This window comes from Xiphophorus hellerii, chromosome 18, assembly GCF_003331165.1.
Source record: "Xiphophorus hellerii strain 12219 chromosome 18, Xiphophorus_hellerii-4.1, whole genome shotgun sequence".
Lineage (NCBI taxonomy): Eukaryota > Metazoa > Chordata > Actinopteri > Cyprinodontiformes > Poeciliidae > Xiphophorus > Xiphophorus hellerii.
In genome coordinates this window covers 29183810-29205607 of record NC_045689.1, presented here as the reverse complement: position 1 = coordinate 29205607, position 21798 = coordinate 29183810, and the positions used below count along the sequence as shown (strand labels likewise).

The 21798-nt window shown below is 38.9% G+C and overlaps 1 protein-coding gene across 1 annotated transcript; it reads right to left on the bottom strand.

The window, feature by feature from the left end:
• Nucleotides 1-2354: 2354 nt before the first annotated feature.
• Nucleotides 2355-12012, bottom strand: slc13a5b (solute carrier family 13 member 5b). Its single transcript, XM_032590272.1, has 12 exons — nt 11860-12012; nt 9950-10078; nt 9721-9857; nt 9162-9382; nt 8316-8496; nt 8098-8220; nt 7789-7998; nt 7582-7688; nt 7371-7492; nt 5723-5884; nt 4023-4160; nt 2355-2842 (listed from the first exon to the last, which is right to left on the bottom strand). Exons 1-12 carry the CDS (start codon nt 11995-11997, stop codon nt 2717-2719), a joined length of 1794 nt encoding a protein of 597 aa, XP_032446163.1. The 5' UTR covers nt 11998-12012; the 3' UTR covers nt 2355-2716.
• Between the last annotated feature and the right edge of the window lie 9786 nt (nt 12013-21798).

Sequence of the window (21798 nt, the reverse complement as noted above, 5' to 3'; positions counted from 1 at the left end):
ATGAAAAAATATTCTTGCCCATAATTTGAAAGTTAGAGGACACAGATCCGCCCCCCTCCTCACCTTGGACCCGGAGTCTGAACAACATGGAGGCTCTGAGAGTCATTATTAGACTGAGGGCAGCCAGACCAGTTTATTTTTACTAAATTATTATATTTGGCTAAATATTATTGCTGAGGGGCACAAACAGGCCTTCTGATATACAGATTAAAAATAAAAAATTTAAAAACAAAAATTCTTTTGAAAAACAAACAAACTCAAAAAGGGCACTAGGGGCATCAATGATAAAAGGGGGCAGGGGCTCAAGTCCCCTTCGTCCCCCCCTCCCCTCTGCACGTGCCTGGTGTAAATGACCAAAGGGTGTGAAATGGGACCGTAAAACCCAAATGAAATGTCATCTTTGAGCCCATAATGTTTATGACGCAAAACAATGGAGCACTATATTGCTGCTTTGACTCTGGGCTTACACAACGTCTCCCAGCAGCACAATGACACACGGCGGCTCGCCTGCATACATGAGGTGTGGCGCTTCAGTCCAGGATGATCGTGGTTTTCCACACGGCGTTTACAGGATTACGTCTGATTTGTGCTTGAGACAAGAGGTCAGTTAGCAAGACGCGGAGACACAGCTGGGCGCTTTAAAACACGGATAATTGGCGTGTAAGGTTGAGAAACGGCAGAGGATGATAAAAGTGAGATTATGTTTTGTTTTGGACGATAAGTCGGCGGTGACTCGGCTGAGTTTTGTTTCTCATCATCCCTGCCCAATTTAAGCCTCGGTGTTGTGGGAAAAGTCTCTGGAGGGACGAAAACAGTCAACAGCTTGCTGTAAAAACAAAAGATTAATTTCGATCCGATCAGACTGCACAGATCATGAATTTAAATTAGATTGAAATTGACAAATCGACATAAATTTGCAAGCTAAGAAAGACTCAAAGGTTTCTTTGTTCATTTTGTTTTATTTCCTGTGCAAAATATGTATAAAACCACTGTGCGCAAATACAATGTGAAAGTGTTTTTTTTGTTTTTTTTTTTGTTTTTTAAATCAAAATCACAATTACAGTGAGACAAATATGTTCTAATTTAAAGGAAGGTGGCAAAATCAGATGCCAAAAATGTATTTAACAGTCCTGGAGATACAGCATTTGATAGACGCCTGTATTTTAAAAAGTGCTTATAAAGTTGAATTGTTCTCGTCACAGTGTCTTGAATATTATGTGAAATTTATTTACATGTAAAAACGGAATTTTAATATTACATTTGGTCTCTTTGGGGGAAATTTATATACACCATCAATAAAAACGTGTGCAGACTTTTCAGTGTAAATTCCAAGTTAAAAGAGAAAGAAGAATGAGGTTGTCAGGCCGTATAAGTAAAAAAACAGGAAAATTTGCTTAGTGAACTTCATAAAAAAACATTAAGTACGCAATGCTTCCTTGAGAATAAATTACAGTGCCTTGCAACAGTATTAATATCTCTAACAATTTTAGATTTTGTCATATCACAGCCACAAACGTTTTCTTTGATAGATCATCACACAGTAGGAAACAACTGCAGTATGGAGGGAAAAATATACATAGTTATAAAAGTATGGCACATATATATGTTCAGTATATACATCAATAATGCGTTCTTAGTATAAGCAGAACTGTTCAGTTGTTTAGAGGACAGAGACACACCCCACAGATCAGAATGTGATCTGTGCACTCCACACTTTCCAGAATCAGAGCAAAAATTAAACACCGCGCTGCATTTTTATTTGACTTCAAATATTACGTGATACTTTGTTTCAATCTAACAAAAAAAAAAAATCCAACTTTAAAACATTGACGTTTGTGGTTATGTGACAAAAGCTCAAGCTGTTTTAATAATTTTGCAAGACCATGTACAGTACAGACCAAAAGTTTGGACACACCTTTCTAATTCAATGGGTTTTCTTTATTTTCATGACTATTTATAAGGCAAGAAATCCCACTTATTAACCTGACAGGGCACACCTATGAAGCGAAAACCATTTCAGGTGACTACCTCTTGAAGCTCATCAAGAAAATGCAGAGTGTGTGCAAAGCAGTAATCACAGCAAAAGGTTGCTACTTTGAAGAAACTAGAATATAAGGGGTATTTTCAGTTTTACACTTTTTTGTTTAGTGCATATTTCCACATGTTATTCATAGTTTTGATGCCTTCAGTGTGAATCTACAATGTCAATAGTCATGAAAATAAAGGAAACTCATTGAATTAAAAGGTGTGTCCAAACTTTTGGTCTGTACTGTATATACAGTATGTTAAAAATAAAGAGTTTCTAAAAACATCTGGCTACGTTTGCAAAAGAAAAACTGGAAAAAATTCAATGCCTTTTACAAAATATTAGGTTTGTTTTCAATTACTCCACCAGAACTACCTGCTGGGATAATTCATATTTCCTGGTTTTAAGTTAGTAGACAGCATTTGGTTTGTGTCGTGTAATTTAAGGCAATCAGGGGCTTTCATTCAAGTATCTCTTCATTGTGATGTATAAATATTGCCATGTGTCTTTTCCAGCCACATTCCCCTCCACTTTCCGTCACAAAACACTCATAAAATCCAGACAGCAATACAACACATGAAGCTCACTGTTTGGTCCCAGGCTTTCAATCTGGTTTCAGGTGTTTGTCACCCGAGGACAGGGTCTGGGGGAGGAGGGCGTGCATAGATGGTGTGTGATGGCAGAAGTCGTTCAGACGCCTGTGACGTTGGCCCAGGCAGGGAAAGTGTCCAGGTGAAACATCGCCTTGCCCCAGGTGTTGATGGCCAGTGTAACGCAAACGATGCCGATAATGTTCATAACTATCCCAGTCTTAGCCTGTTGGGGACAAAAATACATACAAATACCTTTTTTTAAAAGGTGTGCTTTATTTACTTGCTAGTCAGTAGATCTGGACATATCGCTCTGTTCAATTTACTGAAGGCTTTCAGTTCAGTGACAGTTTGTCAAAACTGTCCGCTGAGTGGCCGCTATACGGGTTAGCTCGATAAAACTCATTTCAAACAGTAAAAACAAACAACTTATCTCCCTCACATAAAAGTTTCCATTGGCTAAAAGTGGTAAAAAATGAAGTATGTCCTCTTTCAATTTTATGGTGTGTAGAGTTCCCTGAGGACAAATGAGAACGCAGGACGTAAACAGCAGCCTTGTGTCCTGCGCTTCGCTTTGTATGATCATTTTGTAGAGGGTCTGGGCTCTTGAGAAATGAGTGCCAACCAGGCAAATTAGCAAACAGAAGCAGAAGCTGTGAATGACATTGTTGTCAGTTTTTTTGCGCGGTTTTTAGACTAGTACCTGTCTACCTGTACATTCAGCAATGGCAGAGGTGGAAGTGAACGAAGTAGTTCTGTCCATGTTGGCTACGCCTCCATATGTTGAATTAACATTAACAGCCATCTTGCTCGGCTCGGCACTTCTCTCTTCGCAGAGGAGGACGGCCGTCTGCAGCGCAGGCAATTTTCGGTAAGCTTCTTGGAGTCGAAATGGAGCATTGCACATGTCACGGGCAAAGGCTAGCCATTGGGTAGAATTCAAAAACTCAACACAGTCCACTCCTCCAGGAAGCGATCATTTCTCAATAGCCGAGAGCCCAGACTCTGTACGAAGCGAAGGGTAAAACAAGGGGCTGCTTTTTTACCAGGCTACCCTGGCATAGGTCCTTCTCATTTGCAGTATTCAACACAGTGTCTCCCACACGCTTGGAAGGAGACACGGGCACAAAAGTTAGGGTAATTATTTCCTTTTAAACTACATTTAGTTACAAGATGTCACAATTTTTTTTTATCAGACTTAGTTCTAATCTTTTATCGGTTTGGTTCTGGGAAACACATAAGCTTTTCACCACATGTTTATAAAACCGCTTGGGCTGCAACTATAGACGACATTAAATACGGGTTCCTCTGTCCTAATTGTATAACAGCAGCAGGAAAAGTCATAGCATCATCAGATTCAGCATATCATTTACAAAATAACCCCCACAATCAACCGCCCTACTCACCATGTCAGCAACCTTCAGGTGTCCATAAGAGAAGACTATGGCGTTGGGAGGGGTGGCGACGGGCAGCATGAAGGCGAACGAGGCGCTCAGAGTGCAGGGCACCATGACATACAGCGGGTTGATTCCAATGGACTGAGACTGCAGTAATCACAAAAGAGGTTTTTAAGACTATAAGGCTGCGCTGAAAACAGACGTGATCGCATAATCCTCAGCTACTCTATCTGGCTATTTTTCCCCTCCAACCACAATCATTGACTCATAACTCTGAATGAAATGTGTGCAGTTCTGCCCGGAGTGAAAACTCTCATTAGGTGGGTATAATTAAGATGTAATTCCTGCTGTGCTGGCCTGGTGCTGAGTCAAGACATCCAAAATAGAAAGGCGCTACATGTGTTCGCGATAATGGCAGACTGCTGGGAACTGAGGGGAACGTTGCTGAGTGGAATTTGCTTCTGAATTACATGTCACGAGGCACAGAGGCTCGGAACAAGTGCACAGTAATTTCTGTTTCTCAAAATAAACGGTGAAAAGAACTAAACTTCACATTGAAACTGTATATCAGGTCACCGCAATGATAGTGTTTTGTCTATGTAAATAGAGTTTGTTTTAATCATCTAGATTTCCTTGACATCATGGCACACAATGCAATGAACCATAAATTATTATTACTCCAGGTTTTCATTTCCAAAGCTCCAGCTTTGCTTATCTGGTTGAATTGTTCATTCCCCCTATTTTTACATAAAACTAGTTTGCACATTCGGTGACACAATATACATTCTCCTATAACTGTTTCAGTGTTTCAGATTGAAACCACAAACTTCATCATTTCCTTTTTGGAATATCTGTGAGAGAGCCAGGTACAAATCAGTACATAGTTTTGAAGAGGAAGGAAAAGAATGGATCATTTTCTATTTTTTTTTTCTTTTACAAAAAGTCATCAAAAAGACTGCCGTCCATTGGTATTCAATCCCAGAATCATTATTTTGAAGTACACACACACTGACCTAAAAAACTTCAATTTATTTCAGTACTTTAAACCTCACACCACATCTTTATCTCCAATCTTTATGGTGTGTTCCTTTCCTCCGATTAATTGATGATGAATAATTCTATAAATCACAGTATTTCACATTTTTATAACAAACCCCCCACCCTCCAAAAAGCTATGTCTAGTTCCTTCCACTTTGTTTTGATTTACCACATAAAAACATACTAACCATGACAAAATGTAAAAAGAAAAAAAAAATTAATGGGTATTAATGCTTTCGCAAGTCACTTTTTTGGTACAGATTCTTGGCTTTGCTTTTTATAGATATTAGTTTCATTGTTCCAATTAGAAACTATCTTTTGTGGCGTGAACTTTGTAATTCTGTGAAGTGGTCAGCCAGTAGGCATAGTAATGTCATTCTTTAGGTGCTTTGTGACAGCCAGACAGGGCAGTGGGCTGCCCTGGTGTACTTGGCAGGTTATTAATGGGAGGAGGGCCCCACTGAGGAGAGCTGAACATAGTCACCCCGAATAACCAACTAGGGAGCTTGCCAAACATGGGAAAGTAGGCCAGTTCTCACTGTGAGTGCTGGAACTCCAGTTCGGACCTTAACTTAATTGAACCACTGCGGTCGGGCATGAGTTAATGTCTCCAGCCAGTTCTTACGTTGATCCCCATTTTCTCATGTGACTGTCTCTGTGATAGCTCTTACCATTGAGGCTAAGACAGGTAGGAACAGCGTCGCAGTCGCCACATTGCTGGTGCACTCTGTGAAAGTAGCAATCAGTAGGCACAAAATGATAGCTATTCCCCAGGAAGGGATGTTCTGCAGAGGAGTCATTTGGTTCCCCATCCACTTTGAGAGCCCTGATACCTGAAAGCAGGAAAAACGTGACATAGGTCAAGCTAAGGTGCAACACAACACGACACAATACAATGCATTTCAACACAGGGTGACCAAATTCACTGCTGTTTGTGAGATGGGACTGAGTTTCACCTGCATTTAAAAAAAAAAAAAAAAAGTTGAACGAACCATAAAAACACTGTATGTCACATACAACACAACATTTATTTTTAGATTTAAATAAAATTATTTCAGTAATTTGAAGGTTGTGCTGTTTTGATGTGACTAAAACTGAGTGGTTCAAGTTGTTTAGATGCTCACAATATTGTAGACAATGTTCACAGTAAGACGATTCTAAGGTTATGGTTCATGTACTTCATAACCAAGTAAGATTGGTAAGATGCAATCAGATACTGCGTTATGGGAAAGGTACACGTCTAATCATCAGTAACTATGGAGAGAATGCCCCCCCCCCCCCCCCCCCCCATCAAAAAATACTGGTAAGCAACAAGATTTTTGTATGCTTATAAGTCCTCTCCATAAACCCACTGTCGATGAGCCCCAGCTAGGCGTGCTACGTCCACAGATAATTTAGCTCCACTTGAACAAGTAGAGCTAATATTTTTGCCAAATAAAAATAATATTTTTATTTAAAATATTTATAAAAATATTTTGCCAAATATTAAAACTTGGAAACTTGGAAAAGTTTTAACCTCTAACTTTTCCAAGTTATTTTGGCAAAAATAACTTGGGAAAACAATTGCAGTCACTCTGTTCAATACTCTGGACCTTCACTTCTTCCCAATATATTTTATTGGATTTTCTCTTTTAGGACACAGCAAACTCACAAACAACAAACTTAACATTGTAAACATGTACTTATACAGACTTACATTCACTCACGCACTCACCATTCAAACCTGCATTTGTTTAGTTCCAAAATTACACACGACCCTTTAGATTAAGGCAGAGGAAAATAAGACAATATATAAATAGAAACTGTAGTCAAGACATCAATTTAAGACACCCATTAATAAGCTCCGCCTTCAGTCCCTATGATCCTCATATATGGCTCCCAGAGGTTCTCACAGTCTCACTGTTTACCTTTGGCGATGTATGTTAGTTTTTCCAGTCTGAGCAAATTTGCCATTTCTTTCTTCCATAGTCCCAGGGAGGGGGCGTCCATGCTCCTCCAGCCTAATGCAATAGATCTTCCGGTTTGAAGAAGTCCGTAGTCTATCAATTTAGTTTTCATCTGTGATTGTTTAAATTCCATTGAACACAAATTTTAACCTCTAATGGGACTTTCACCTTAAACAATTCAGATAGACACCTAATAACAACCTTCCAAAACGTCTGGATTTTAAGACATTCCCACAGACAAGAGTGGACCTTCACTTCTGATGTCTGTCAAGGGGTTTGGTGAGGTAATTGCAAAGGGTAAATAGCATAATCTAGCTTAACACAACAGTGTGTGACAATATAACATAGAAATGTAACTATTCTTGCTACTTACTTCACTCCCTTTGGCGAGGGCAAACCCACCCCCAAGGAGAAGTACAATGCCCCATGGCACCTTCTTTTGGGCAACTGTCCAGGTGAGGAGTCGGGGTGTTGAGGTAGAGGTCTGTTCTGTGGCTACAGATTGAATGAAAACACCCACAAGAGACAAAGCATTACAGAAATGGCCTCCTTTTAACTAGTTTTTTTCTAGAATGATGCCTTACTTATATCAAAACTTCGAGCCCCGCGTGAACAGAATCGCGGTGGTACAGAGGGTAGGACAAAGAGCAGGATGGCCACAAAGATCGCTACTGTGGCATCTGTCACATATCTGCGAGGTTAGAAGACCAGGGAGATTCTGCCATCAACTGCATTCATGTACACATTTGTGCAAATGTGCAAAATCAGAAATGAAAACCACAAGTACACACTCTGCTGTGGAGTTTAGATCTGTAGCCCAGCCACGAACAAAACCCGGATCTCTGGAGAACCAAAGGACTACCAGCAAAACGAAGAGACTCAACACACTTATCTCTCCGAAACTCATGGTCCCCAGCTGACGGTGTTGCTCACGGATCACGTTATATGCAGCAATCTCCTTTTCTGTCTTGGCTGCCCCACAGCCCCATGTTTTCCTGAAACTAGAGGAATCGCATGGGAGTCAGAATTTTCACGTCGTCTCTACTGTCAAACGTGGCGCTAACGCAGGAAAGATGTTACATTTTCTGTCAGAGACTCACTTGAACCCCATGAAGACAAACTGCAGCCAGAGCCAGGCTAGTGTCAGCATGAGGATCATATTTGGGAACGCAAATCCGAACCAGGAGGCAAAGTTAATCACATCTTCATTTTCAGGAAACAACCTTTAAGACACATGGAAATAGAGTCAGCTGTGGTGTAAAAAAAAAAAAAAAAAAAAAAAAAAAGTCGAGCTTGTAAATCAAAAGGATTCACTCACTGGTTCATTTGTCCCATAAGCACCAGATTGGGACCAGTTCCTGTCAGCGTGGCGGTGCCTCCGATGCTGGCAGCGTAACAAACACACAAGGTCATCCCCTTACCCATTCTTCGCCTCTCTATGGCCTCCTTGTGCCTGGCAACCTCGACTGAGTCATCTAAGAAAGTCACAACCACTGGGCCTTTAAACAAAGAGGGAGGAGTGAAAATAGTTTTGAGTGAAAATAGTTTTCAGTTCTGCCCAACTCTGATTTTTAAAAAAAAAAAAAAGAATTTGATGCTAAGCAATGTTAGACTACATTAATGTAGGTGTCTTCACAAGAAACAGTATGGTAAAGCAATACATCAGTAATTATGGAATGCATTTTTTTTCTTGTCTTGAAACATTCAAAGGGGTCATGTTATGCACTTTCAGGCCAAATAGTGCAATTTTCTAGCACAATTAGTTACCATGCTGCCTTCGAAAATGTTGTGTATATATAAGATGTTATTCTTTGCATCTTGACTCCTTTAAATAGGGCCTCTGTCTTTGAAAACTCCTGCTCTTCCTGCAATTCCGCCTTCAGGAAGTCATTGCAACATTGCTCCGCTAGTAACCTAGAGCAGCTTGTATAAAGAGCTCAGCAGATGCGCAGTTCCACTTGGTGTTTGCTAATTGCTGCTGGCTAGTCTGTAGGAGCTGAGTGGGGGGAGTTACAGAAGCTTGGAAGCTGCAGCTCCGAAGAGGAACAATCAAGGCAACATACCCGGGTATGTTTTTGACGAGGGAATAACTTCGTATGATGATGTAAACTTTAAAAAAAAAAGTTGATTTTACACACTACCGCCCTATTTAACAATCACTCACCTTTTCCCTCTGCCTCTTTTTCTGTCTGCGCTGGTGGCTTGCAGTCAGTGTCTGATGTCTGGACATGCTCGTCTGAACTGATGATCTGTGGCACTTCTCTGTCACTGTTGTTGAGCTGATCCAACACTGCTTGGACAATTGGCACCATCATAGCCGTGGTAGCCGTGTTGCTGATCCACATCGACAAGAACGCAGTGACACCCATGAATCCCAGCATCAACCTTGCAGAAAGAAGAAGAAAAAGAAAGAAAAAAAACAAACAGTAAAAGTGTCCTGTGATGCACTAGCAGCTCGTCTAGACACTGGGTGGTGAATTTGGCCTCGAAATTAATAAAAAAAATGAAAAATCAAAGTTGTTTGGAACTGAAGTCGTAAACTCAGGAGGCGTTTTATCGCCATAGGTGACAATGTGGCACAGAGTTTTACGATGCAGTAAAAACCTTGAACACAGCGTCCTTATCTTCAGTATAGCTCTTCTGACAGCCGATTAGATAAACTAAGAACATGTGGGCCCGAAAGATTAAGACGGCAGATGCGAGTCTGTCGGCAAGCTACTCACAGCGCTGGACGCACACCGACGATTAGCAGCACCCTTAAAGCGATGCGTTTGTGCAAGTTCCAGTGCTCCACCGCCACGGCGACCAGCAGGCCTCCCACAAACAGCAAGTTGGTGTCCTTCAAGTACTGCATGCCCACCTGGGAACGGCAGATCACATGGGAGTTGATTCAATTTCTGGCAAATTAATCATTTTTGTCAAAAACAGATTTCTGGCGGTTGCTTGACTTACATCTTTAGACTGCATTATGCCAAACAAAGGGAAAAGGACAGCTGGGAGAAGTGATGTCACAGGCAGTGGAAGTACCTCAGTGCACCAGTACACCGCCATTAAGATGATCACATACGCACATTCTGCCTCCTGTTTAGAAAACCCCATAAAGACATGTAAAAAAAATTTTAAAAACTGGTATATTTTTACAATTTATAATTTTTTTACAATACAACAGCTAATTTGGTTTAAAACTCCTCAGACAAAAGTCACCAATAAAAAGCTACAAACATTTGTAGTAAAAGTCAAAGTCATGTCAACTTAAATTGGATGTTATGATGGTTCAAAGGGTGAAGATTAGAGTGTTCTATTGTTTCTGGTCACACACAGGTCAAGTTTATTTTGTGCAGAACATTTCTGCAACAAGGCAAGTCAAAGTGCTTTACATGATAGAAAAATAAAAAAAAACACAGCTGACGAAGCAAAAATGAAAGAGTAATGAAAAGTTGCCACCCAGACCAGAGTGAATCTATTTTCCAGTTTTAAATTAATGGGAGGCAACTCTAACCAAACTTGACGTAAGGAAAATCAGTGTTTCAGCAGTTTAGCAGTTTTTTGGAAGTTTGCTCCAGATTAGAGGAGCATAAAAGCCGAATCCTGCTTCTTCATGTTCGGTTTACTTTTTTGTTTTGCAAAACTGTTTCCCCGTACATCTGTACAATAAATATCCTTTATTGTCCCATAGGGAAAGCCAGGTGTAACAGCAGCTTTGAGGAACATAAGGTCACACAAAAATAAAGATTAATTAAATGTATAAATATATAGAAACAAAGTGAAGTATAATGTGCTGTTAAACTGTTCAAATACCAGCAGGGATGTAAGCACATATTGAGTTTGTTGGGAGCTGTGATGGTTACAGAGTCTAACAGCTACTGGGAGGAAGGATCTCCTATTATGCTCTTTTGTGCACTTAGGATGCAGCAGACTGTCAGTGAAGGAGCTCTATGTGGTTTCAGTGATAACCTGTCAGTGTCAAATTATCTCTTTCTGTAATATCAGGTAACTTGTTTTTTTGTGTTTTGTTTTTTTCAAAAAATGTTTGTGTCACCTGCAAACATTACAAACATTCATATCATTAAAACCCTAAAAATGTCAAACACCAAAACGCATATAAAGGACTAAAAGTTTTAGACTCAAGACATTGACTTTTGGGAGAAAGTCCAAAATTCAATGTCCATAAATGGACATTTGCCTTCTCACAACTTCGCAGTTTTGTCCCCAACTTAAACATATAACTGAACACATTTAAGTAACACTTCAATAATTTGTGTTGTTTTGTTTTTTTATTTTATTTCAAGCGGCACGTATGAATTAGTGTAATATTATTTTACGTGTTAATCAGACAATTTAAACAACTAAAACACTGCAAATGTTTTTGCTCTGTTGCTTTCAGAAGCGTTAGGCGCGTGTTAGCTGGTCCAAAACTAATTTGTGTTCTTGCCTGTGGCCGCTGCGCGTTACTACAGTCCATCCCTGCTTGTCACAACATGCATGTAGACCGTGTGTGTGTCCCTGTCACATGTGGACAGAACCCCCTTTGACTTTGCGTGTTCCCACGGCTGCACTTGACAGTTGATGCTGACAAAAAATACGAAGTTAAAACAACAGGACCGTGGGGTGCACCGCGGAGCCTCCGGGAGCCTCGTGCACAGCGCTCGTGCGTAGCAACAGGTGCAACCCCCCCCTCCCCTCACCCCTCAAAAAACGAAGAGAGAACTTGTCCATCGCGTCTCTGCTACATTTCTTATTCATTCAATTGCTAAAAAAAGAAAAGCAAAACAACTTTCTGTCCTGACATTTTCTTTTTTTTCTTTGAAACAGTTTTATTAGTCAATGCACCATCTACTGACACATCAAATGAGTATACATACCGATGTCCCGATCACCAAAGGCAGAGGAAGGAGAGCGCACGGAGTTAAAAAGAGGATTAAGTCGCTCTTAACAGACCCGAGGAACCTGAAGAAACCCATCCTGGAGGGAAACTGAGAAACTGGGAGCCTGAACACCATGGGCCGAGAATTTGACGCACGGTGGGAGAGAGGGGGAGGGAGAGGGGAGGAGAGTCCCTCAGCGAATAAAGGAGAGAAAGAGGGAGCCGAATCACAATGAGGAGTGAGAGTTTGAGAGTGAGAGAGATTTTTTTTTTTTAAAAAGGTTTTCCTACACAACAGCAGAGTGAACAGTTTTAAAACATAATTAGCGCACTCTTTTGCACACTGTCTAATAAGCCCCTTTCAAAGTAGATCACCTGCAGAGGAAGTACTGATTCAGTTGAATCAGAAGAAGAAGGGGAGAAATAAAATAAGGAAAATGCATTTCTTCACGGTTGTTATCTGAATGTTATCAGTTTATTCATTTTGATAAGACTCTACCAACCCTTAGATAAGCACACAGGCAGTGTCAAGTGGTGAGTAAACAATTTTAAGGTAATTGTGAGTGTTAAAAAAACACACACACACACACACTCACATCTATACGGAAGGGGATTAGGGTCACCGAAAAAACAAGAAGAATTCTGAGTTTAAAGTCAGAAAGTCAGAATTCTGAGATTAAAGTCAGAATTCTGAGATTAAAGTCTGAAGGTCAGAATTCTGAGATTAAAGTCAGAATTCTGAGATTAAAGTCAGAAGGTCAGAATTCTGAGTTTAAAGTCAGAAAGTCAGAATTCTGAGATTAAAGTCAGAATTCTGAGATTAAAGTCAGAATTCTGAGTTTAAAGTCAGAAAGTCAGAATTCTGAGATTAAAGTCAGAAAGTCAGAATTCTGAGATTAAAGTCAGAATTCTGAGTTTAAAGTCAGAAGGTCAGAATTCTGAGATTAAAGTCAGAATTCTGAGTTTAAAGTCAGAATTCTGAGATTAAAGTCAGAAAGTCAGAATTCTGAGATTAAGTCAGAATTCTGAGATTAAAGTCAAAATTCTGAGATTAAAGTCAGAATTCTGAGATTAAAGTCAGAATTCTGAGAATTCTTTTTTTTTTTCTTGGTGGCCTTAATCCTCTATGACACATTGGTAAAAGAAAAAAAGGAGGAAAATGGTTGAAATTTTGTAATATAGGTGTTACTTAATACATTTTGTGGTGTAGATCAGTGGTCCCCAACCTTTTTATTACCGCGGACCGGTCAAGACTTGGCAATTTTACTGCAGCCCGGAGGGTGAGGACCATCAGATAATGCTTCTGCATGTTGGCTTTCTACCTAAAGCCCTTTTTTTGCCCCCGTTTTCCCTTTACGACAATCTTACAACGTCCTGCAGTGTGTGGTGTGTTATGTGGTGGTGTGTTGAATATGCCTGAACTAAAATAAGGCATATTTGACGGCTGCGGCAGTCTTGGCCCGATTATCGCAGCCCGTGGGGTTTTCCATGACTGGGGAGAGAGAACGCAGTCTGTTGAATGTGACAGGCAGCCAATCAGAAAGCGCGGTGACGGGACGTAGGGGGATTAGCACGCGCCACGTTTGGAGGTCTTAGTCCTCGACGCGGACGTCGCGGGTTCGACTCCCGGTCCCGGCGACCTTTGCCGCATGTCCTCCCCCCTCTCCTCGCCCTCCTTCCTGTCTGCCTACTGTCGCAAAAAATAATAAATAAATAAATAAATACGAGCCACTGGCGCCGCAAAAACTCTTCGGAGAAAAAAAAAGAGAAAAAGAAAGAGCTGTGACGTAAGAACGGAGGGAATCCCAAACAGTTGACATGGCAACTGAGAGTCCGGTGGACATCGGAGGTGATATGTGGAAATGTTTATTACTATATGTAAAGGTCATTTTTATACATGTTTATTATATGTGGTTATGTTTATTCAGTTAAATTGTTAACTAAGAAGAAACATAACTCACCTCCAAATCACAGTGCAGCAAATAAAGCGGCTGCTCCCGCCGTCTTTAATCAAACGCCTTTTCTTTTTTATCGCTTAAAATGAGTCCACAAACTATCACTGCTGCTTCTACATCGTCATCTGTGTTTGATTATTCTAAATTCACGTTTGGTATTTTGGGGGTTTTACTCGGTTTTTACTCGGAATCGGGATGTTCGTGAGTGGAATCGGTTCGTGTGTGGCGTGTTGCTCCTGCCGTGTGGCCGGACACACGGCAGGAGCCGATCGAACCTGTTGGACTTTTATCGGCTCTGTGGTCACAGAGGTTTGGAAAATCGGCCCACAATCCGTAAATCCTGCCGTGTGAACCAGACCTAAAACTCACAAGCTCCACTCCTCTCCTCTCGTCTCCACCGCTGCCCTAACGCTCTCCGACTCTGGTCGCTATGGCAACGTTTACATATCCCTTCAAAATAAGATACAGATTTAAAGTAAAACGAACTTTCGTGAACATTTTAACTCACGACTAAAGGGAGCCCTGAGCTTGTTTCTCTGCAACAAGACCTGGGAGTGATGAGAGACAATGACACCGGAAGTGTTGCTTATGCACAGTATGGTTGGTCTCTACATGGTGAAGCAGTTTGAAGCTTCATTCCCTCATTAACATCCGGTCACCATATCATGCAGAGCTTGGAACGTGAGAATCACCTGCCGGGATAAATCTATTCTCCTGTCTCTTCTCTTTTCCCCTTCGCAAAGAAACTTTCCAAAGACATCTGATCTGTTTCTTACTCATTTTGCTGATTGTGGACTCAATCTTGGCGCGCAAGACGTAATCGAGAGAATCCGGCTAAAGGATTTTCAAAATAAAAGATCCACCAGACTCAAATAATACTTAAACCGGAAATATTTAATTATTTCTTGCGCGGCCCGGGGCCTGGGGACCAATGGTGTAGATGATCCACAATAAATAAGTGAGTCTACTTTAGCTGCACGTTATTTTCCACAGCAAAGACAAAAAAAACAAACAAAAAAACCCCCGGATGTTTTGAAACATTTCAAGTGTCCTTGAAAAGCTGCAAAATTAGCAAGGGTATAATAAAATATGTGCTCAAATCCAAATATTAACAAAATATGTAGTGGAGATATCATTGTGTGCACTTTAACAATCAGCTTGTTACCTTGTTGAGAACAACTGCCTTTCTGGGAGATCATGGCGTTCACTTTTGTTTTGAATTTCTGAGCAAATAGAGCAAAAGTGTGGTATTTAACACCAGGTTATCAACCTTGTGTGCTGGGTTGTCACTGCATATAAAGGTTCTCCTCCTTGTACTTGTCAGTGGGATCCAAATAAAAAAAAAAGCGAGTAAAAAAAAAAAAGTACCATACTCATTTAGGATTTTTATTTTTATTTTTCAGGTAAAAACAAGAAAAGGTTTAGAAATGAATAGAAAATGCAATTTTGGATTTAAACGTATGTCAGCAATGATCACCGTGAATTATCTTTGAGATGTTCCCTGCATGGGAAGTGACCTTGATCATAAACACTCCAAAATAATAACGAACTTTTGAGTATTGGGTCTCCTATGATCGCAGAAAGCAAAAGATGACTAACACACAGCCGTGGCAGATCCAAACTACTGCCTTTACCTTCTTGAGAAAAGTGCATACCTTGACCTTAATGACCTCAAAGTTTAAGAGTCAAAAAAGAAACACTTTACCTTCCTTTTATTTTTAAATAATTTTTTTTTTTTTACTTCAGTCTTTTTTTTCCAAATAAGTGTTGTAATCTTCAGGTACACAAAAAGGTAGATATTTTATTTTTGCATTAACTGTGTTCCTTATTTATTCTGTATTTTATTGCTAATGCAATTCGATTTTAAGTCTAATCATTTAACCAGTATTTTCTTTTTCTTTTTTCTTTTTTTTTACAAACTAAGCAACAGTCAAATAAAAAGAAAAATAATAAGTAAGGAATTTTGCTAAGCTGAACATCTTGTCTAACTATTAGATAAGTAATCTGGGACTATAATCAACACAATGACATATTTTATTGCTGCAGTATCATCTTGTTTCTGGATCGCTGTCAGGAATTTGTAATGTATTAGATTCAGTGCACTACATCAAAAGGTCACTTCATGACTTCACATGGGCGGCCATCTCTGTCACGTTACAGTATTATATCATTCATCCATCAATAGCTGTGAACTCATGTGATCATCATCATCATCATCACATTAACTGAGAAAATAGGAGGATTCTTAGGATGAGTCAGGAAAAATGTTCTTTTTCTGAAAAGATCAATTTACTTTCATTTTGCCCAACTTATTTTGTCACAGAGCATTTAACTTGAGCATGAAAACAATCAACAAAACGACACGCCACGACAGACGTCATTTCACATTTGTTCATCTAAGTTAAAAAAAAGACTGAAAGACAGAAACAAACACGTGTTCCACACTGAGCTGCTTGCGCTTTAAAGCCGTCCAGGAGATTTGAGTCCCGTTGTTGCCTCCACGTCTTTACACCGCAATGCTAGTTTTCTAAAATTTGATTATTTTTTTTTAGAAAACCAGCATGTTAAATTTAACAATATGTTCTTAAGTGATAAGATACAAATGTTACAAAGACGGCATAAATATGGGCATATTGCCTACGTTTACAGCGGCTCTATCTGACATTGGCTCTAAGGAGATGTACAATAAAACCTCAGTGAAAGACGACGTTGCTAGTTATTCTTTTCCTACAAGCACCAACGCAAACAAGGATTCTTGTTACTCTGGATCTTATTTAAAGACGACACACGCAAGTCATTTTTTGCTCAAAATGAAACACTTTTGTTATTATGATAGTTAAATATCTTTTTTTATCATTTACGCAGCTTTCAAATTCAGTATTCGTGGAAGCCAAAGGAAATCAGTGGGAAATTGATTCAAGAGACACTTAGGCAGAATTTGACGGGCTCCAGGGAAAAGTGCACGCTTGCATGCACTTTTAACATGACTTTTTTTTTTTGTTTGTTTGTTTATTTGTTTTGTTTTACTTCACCAGCAGCAGAGCAAAAAAAAAGGAAAGAGGAACATGATATACCGAGCCAAAGAATGTCATGTTCTCTGGCTGTATCTTTGCCTGTAAAACTGCCGACAGTAATTATTTTTGCATTGGCGGTATGCTTGGACGAGGGAAGCTTTTAATTTGTGCGCCTGTAATGCAGGGTTTCAAACCCCTTGCGGTTGTGCATAAACGCCACGTCCAGGCCGTATGAAATGTGAAGCAGCAGCCGGCCGTTTCATTTTGGACGGTCTGCTGTCTGACAGTGGGTAGAATTTGCTTTATTTCTACCTTTTGCTTGGATTCTTGGTTTTAAAAAAGAAACAAAACACCATTACACACTCAACTTGCCACAAGCGCACATTACATCTAAACACAACTGATATAATTGGACTGAGACACAGTTTCAGGTGAACTTTCCCCTCCCCTCCGTAAAAATAGATTTTCCATGAGTCAGTAGCAACCAGAATATCGTACTGACTTCTAAGCTGCTTTACATCTGTTTTTTTGTTGTTGTTTTTTTTGCTTAAAATATTAAAATATGTATTATCCACCCCTTTATATCAGGGGTGTCAAACTCATTTTCATTTTGGGCCGTATCAAAAATCTGAATGTTCTTAAAGGGGCCAGTTGTGCCAGAATGTATTGATAAAACCTATTAAATTGCTAAAATATCATTAATAGCTGTTTTAGTATTTAATAAGTGTTATATTGAGCATCTTTTCACACTGGTCAGTCCATCCAGGATTTTACGTTTGTTTTTGTGGGGGTTTTTTGCATTCAAAATCACAGATTTGTGCAAAAAATCACAGATTTGTGCTAATTTAGAAACATTTGGAAGGAATTTCTACGATATTTGCGTTAATGTATGATGTTAAATATGACTTTTTATAAGAAAATGCGAGGATGAGTCGTCACCAATACAATACGAGAGTAAGGCGTTCTCTATAAAAGAATGTGACTTTTTATAAATCGCTGCATCGGTCACAGACTATGACTTAACATCAAGTGAGGGTGAGACTTAAACCCAGTGTTTTTGACCAAATTTGAGAAAAGAATGTCAGTAAAATCAGGAAAAAGAAGTGGGGATCTGTTGATTTTTGTGTGAATTTTTTGCAAGAACTTTACGGATTTGTGAAAAACTGGAGGAAGTTATTGATGTAATCTCGAGTCTAGACGGCCACATAAAATGCTACAGCGGTCCAAATTTGGCCCCCGGGCCTTGAGTTTGACTCATGTGCATTATATTCTTTGCAGACATTTTCTTTTTTTAAAGGTTTTGTTGGCTTTAGTGGGTTTCATTTGAAAGTAGTTTGACAGGAAACAGGGTAACCAGAGAGGGGGAAGACATGCGGCAAATGTCACCAGGCTGGGAATGGAACCTGCAACCACCGCCACGAGGACTAAGGCCTCAGTACGTGGGTCGCGCTTTGCCCCTGCGCCACCACAGCACCCCAAATCTTTGCAGACATACAGTGAGAGTGTACAACTACTGTCAAAATGGTTCTGTAGGAAAATAAAACTGCAGTAACCTCGCGTTAAATTTTAACGCCCTCCAAATTTTTAACGCCCTCCAAATTTTACTTTGCTAAAACACACTTTGAATTCTTTTCAGCATTTAGCTGCTATGTTTTAACAGTTGCCATCAATTATATTGAATCTGATGAATCTGAAGAAAGATTCAGCTGTCCTGATTGAGCCACGCTGACAAATGTTCTTTGGTGTGCTGTAGCTAAAACCACAGTTTGCAGAGGTTAGGAAGGACTGAAATAATAAAGACATTTTTTTTTTGAAGTCTTACTATTGTGCTCTATTCTTATACATTGTTATTTAGTTTGATTTTATAGCATTTTAAATGTGTATACCATTTTAATGATTGTTCTGCATACTGTTCAACGCTGTGCGTCTTCACTGGATCTCCCTTGAAAAAGAGATTTTATCTCACAGAATAAAAGTTGATATAAAAGTTGTTCAATCTGAAAAATAAAATAAAATAAATCTCACTGTACAAATGTATCAGTCAGGAGAAGGACATCAGAAAATCCTCAGTATTTACAGGGAAGATGGTCTCCAGCATTCTGAGAAAATATGGCACGACAGAGTCAAAAACCGGTCGGGGACGGTGCATGAAATCCTTCTAAAGATGCTGCAGAAGGTCCAGCAAGTTTAGGTTGTGCTGTGTAAGAGAGAAAAATCTGATATGTTTTCTGTCTGCCTAAAATAAAGAGGGATGTTGCAAAAGAGAAGCAATTTATGTTTTAAAAAAAAAGTCTAGTTTTGATGAAAATCTTCCAAACTCTTGCGTGGGACTGTTCTGTTTTATAATCCAGAGAAATTCTGATTAGTTTATCTAGAGAAACTACTTATTACCTTAGATCAACACAGATTACTTGTTCTTAAACATGGAGTTAGACTTTTTTTTTCTTTTTTCTTCTTTTGCTCTTTCCTTTGGGTTTTTTTTATTTATTTCCTTCTAGTTCATGTAAAGCACTTTGAATGGCCTTATTGCTGAAAATGTGCTATATAAATAAAATGACCTTACCGTAACTTTATATGGTCTGACCATGGTCTGAAATTGTCTTTATGCAAACCCTACAGGTGTCTGCAGGAAACCTTACTGTGAAGATGGGATGTGATTTTATTTTTCAACATCACATTAATCCCAAATAAGCTTGAAGAAGGCTTCAAAAGAAGAAAACATACATTTTCCCGTGGCCTTAGCAGAGTCCAGAACTAAATCCATTAAAGTCTCAGCAATGACCTGAGGAGGACTGCGGATGTCCTTGCTATCTGTTAGATTTGGAGAACTATTTGAAGATAAAGCAGCAAAATGTGGGATGCTGATAGACTTCTACCAAGTTCATTCATGTTCGGTAGGATTAGTGTGCACTCTGATGAGACTTGTCTATCAAATTTAATGTTTTTTTTTTTTTTTTTTTTTTTTAAGTAATAGCCTTTAACCCCTGAACTGTCATGAGAACGCTGGTGTCGCCTTGGACCCATTGATTTACATGTAAGTGTTTTGATGGTAAAATGCATAATCTTCATTCAGCCCACATTTCTGCTTTATTTTTTTCCCCCCTTTTTTTTCCAATACACAAATGAGGTCTGCCTTTGCAGAACTGAACTTGGCTTTTCAATTTTCCTCTTGAAATCATTTGCAGAATGATTTGAAATGATCTTGCATACCTTTGGGCAACTGGACTAAGAGATCCCATCACTTGGCTTCAGTCTCTGCCCTGGTGAGTAATTATGTGATTCCTCTTGGTTGTGTGTTTTGTTGTTGATTTGTTGTATGTTTCATGCCGCTGTATTGGCCAGGTCACTCTTGGAAAAGAGTTTTTAAATCTCAATGAGTTACTTTTTCCCTGGTTAAACAAATGATACATACATGCATTCGTTGTTCTGATGTAATGTTTTAATCTTAAATATCACATTTTCATTAGCTGGCAGTGGACGGTCATCACGATCAACAAAAATAAAGTTTGAAAACATTAGTCAATGTGAACTTCCAAAATATTCAAAGACTAAATGACTGTATGGTGATCTAGTCAGTGTTTACACACCCACCCTGCACAGGTTGCCAGTCTGTCAACGTGGCTGAAGATCAAAATAATATCCAAAATATATTGTTAAAGAAGTGCAGCCAATTTCTATAATCCAATTCTTTTACTTCCATTAAAAAAAGTATTTAATATCTTTTGTACATCTTTACCAGGGTTGGAAGTAAATTTATAGGACTCTAAAATGGAAGTATATATGTGAGAGTTATTATTTTTTGCAGTAAATATTAAACTGATATGAACATTTTGTGAAGACAGGAAGCTTCACTTTGAAACGTGAACTAAAGTTTGCGTGTGAGATTACACTGCCACCTTGTGGACAAAACTCACACAACACTCCAGTCAGGCGTCTCTTACCATATAATGTTTAAGAAAACTTGACAAACATGTTTAAAGTGCAAAGGTTTGTCTGTGCTTATTTATTTATTTTTAATCCAGGGCACCATGATTACAAGAAGGTTTTATATCCTGTTTAGATTTAATTCAGACCAGAGATATTTATCAGAACCAGGACTTCAAGAGATTATTCTACGTAAAAGAAAACAAATTGAATAGAAATCGCAATAATCTTTTATTTGGAAAAGAAAGATGAAATTTAAGCACATTTAATTAGAGAATACTTAAGATTAAGCCAGTGACTGCTTTAAGAATAAACACAAATAACAAATAAAGTACACTAATTAAAGTGTATATAAAGTTTGCATTCATTCATTCATTGTTTGTTTCTTTCTTCCTGTTTGTTAATTTTGACACTTTTTTTTTTTTTACAGAAAGTGCTAAATGGAAGTAAAAGTCTAAAATTATAGTCAGAATGACCGCAAAACCTTATATCTTAACTGCACAGAAAAAAACATTACATCATTACATTGCTGACTTTAAATAGCTCCAGGAATAAAGACCAGGTGATGTTCGGCATTCTTAACCTGCGGATGGAGTTTAAATTATTTTTGGTTTCTTTTTCCCACTCTGTTCAAGATTTTTAAAAAATAATTTAAAAAAAATCCTATTCAAAATAGACTTTAAAGTGTCCACAGTCTTGATGAACACAATTTATGTTATTAATAAAATGTAATGACGTAGGTTTGTTATCTAATAATTTGTCCCTACAACAGATTTAGGAACTTGTTGAATACAGGCAGGTTTTACCTGCAGCGCCCTCCAGTGTTTAACATAAGAACTACAGCCGTTTGGCTGAGCCTCAAAAGCATGTATATAGTCAAAACCTGGAGAATTTAAATCAGGTGAGTGCAAAAGGACCTATGAGGGTAATAAATTACTGTTAATTTGTTACTCTCTAATTGCAAGTTAAAAAAATAAATAAATAAATAAAGGAAATCCACCGGTGCTATTTTTCACTGCGGCTCATATTTTCAAACAGCTAATA

Excerpts from the sequence above, each read along its gene's own strand:
- slc13a5b (XM_032590272.1), bottom strand. The coding sequence starts at position 11,997 with ATGGTGTTCAGGCTCCCAGTTTCTCAGTTTCCCTCCAGGATGGGTTTC. Across the intron at positions 5,885-7,370 it reads CCCTCGCCAAAGGGAGTGAA|GTATCAGGGCTCTCAAAGTG; the intron begins GTAAGTAGCAAG and ends TCCTGCTTTCAG. Across the intron at positions 2,843-4,022 it reads ACCTGAAGGTTGCTGACATG|GCTAAGACTGGGATAGTTAT; the intron begins GTGAGTAGGGCG and ends TGTCCCCAACAG.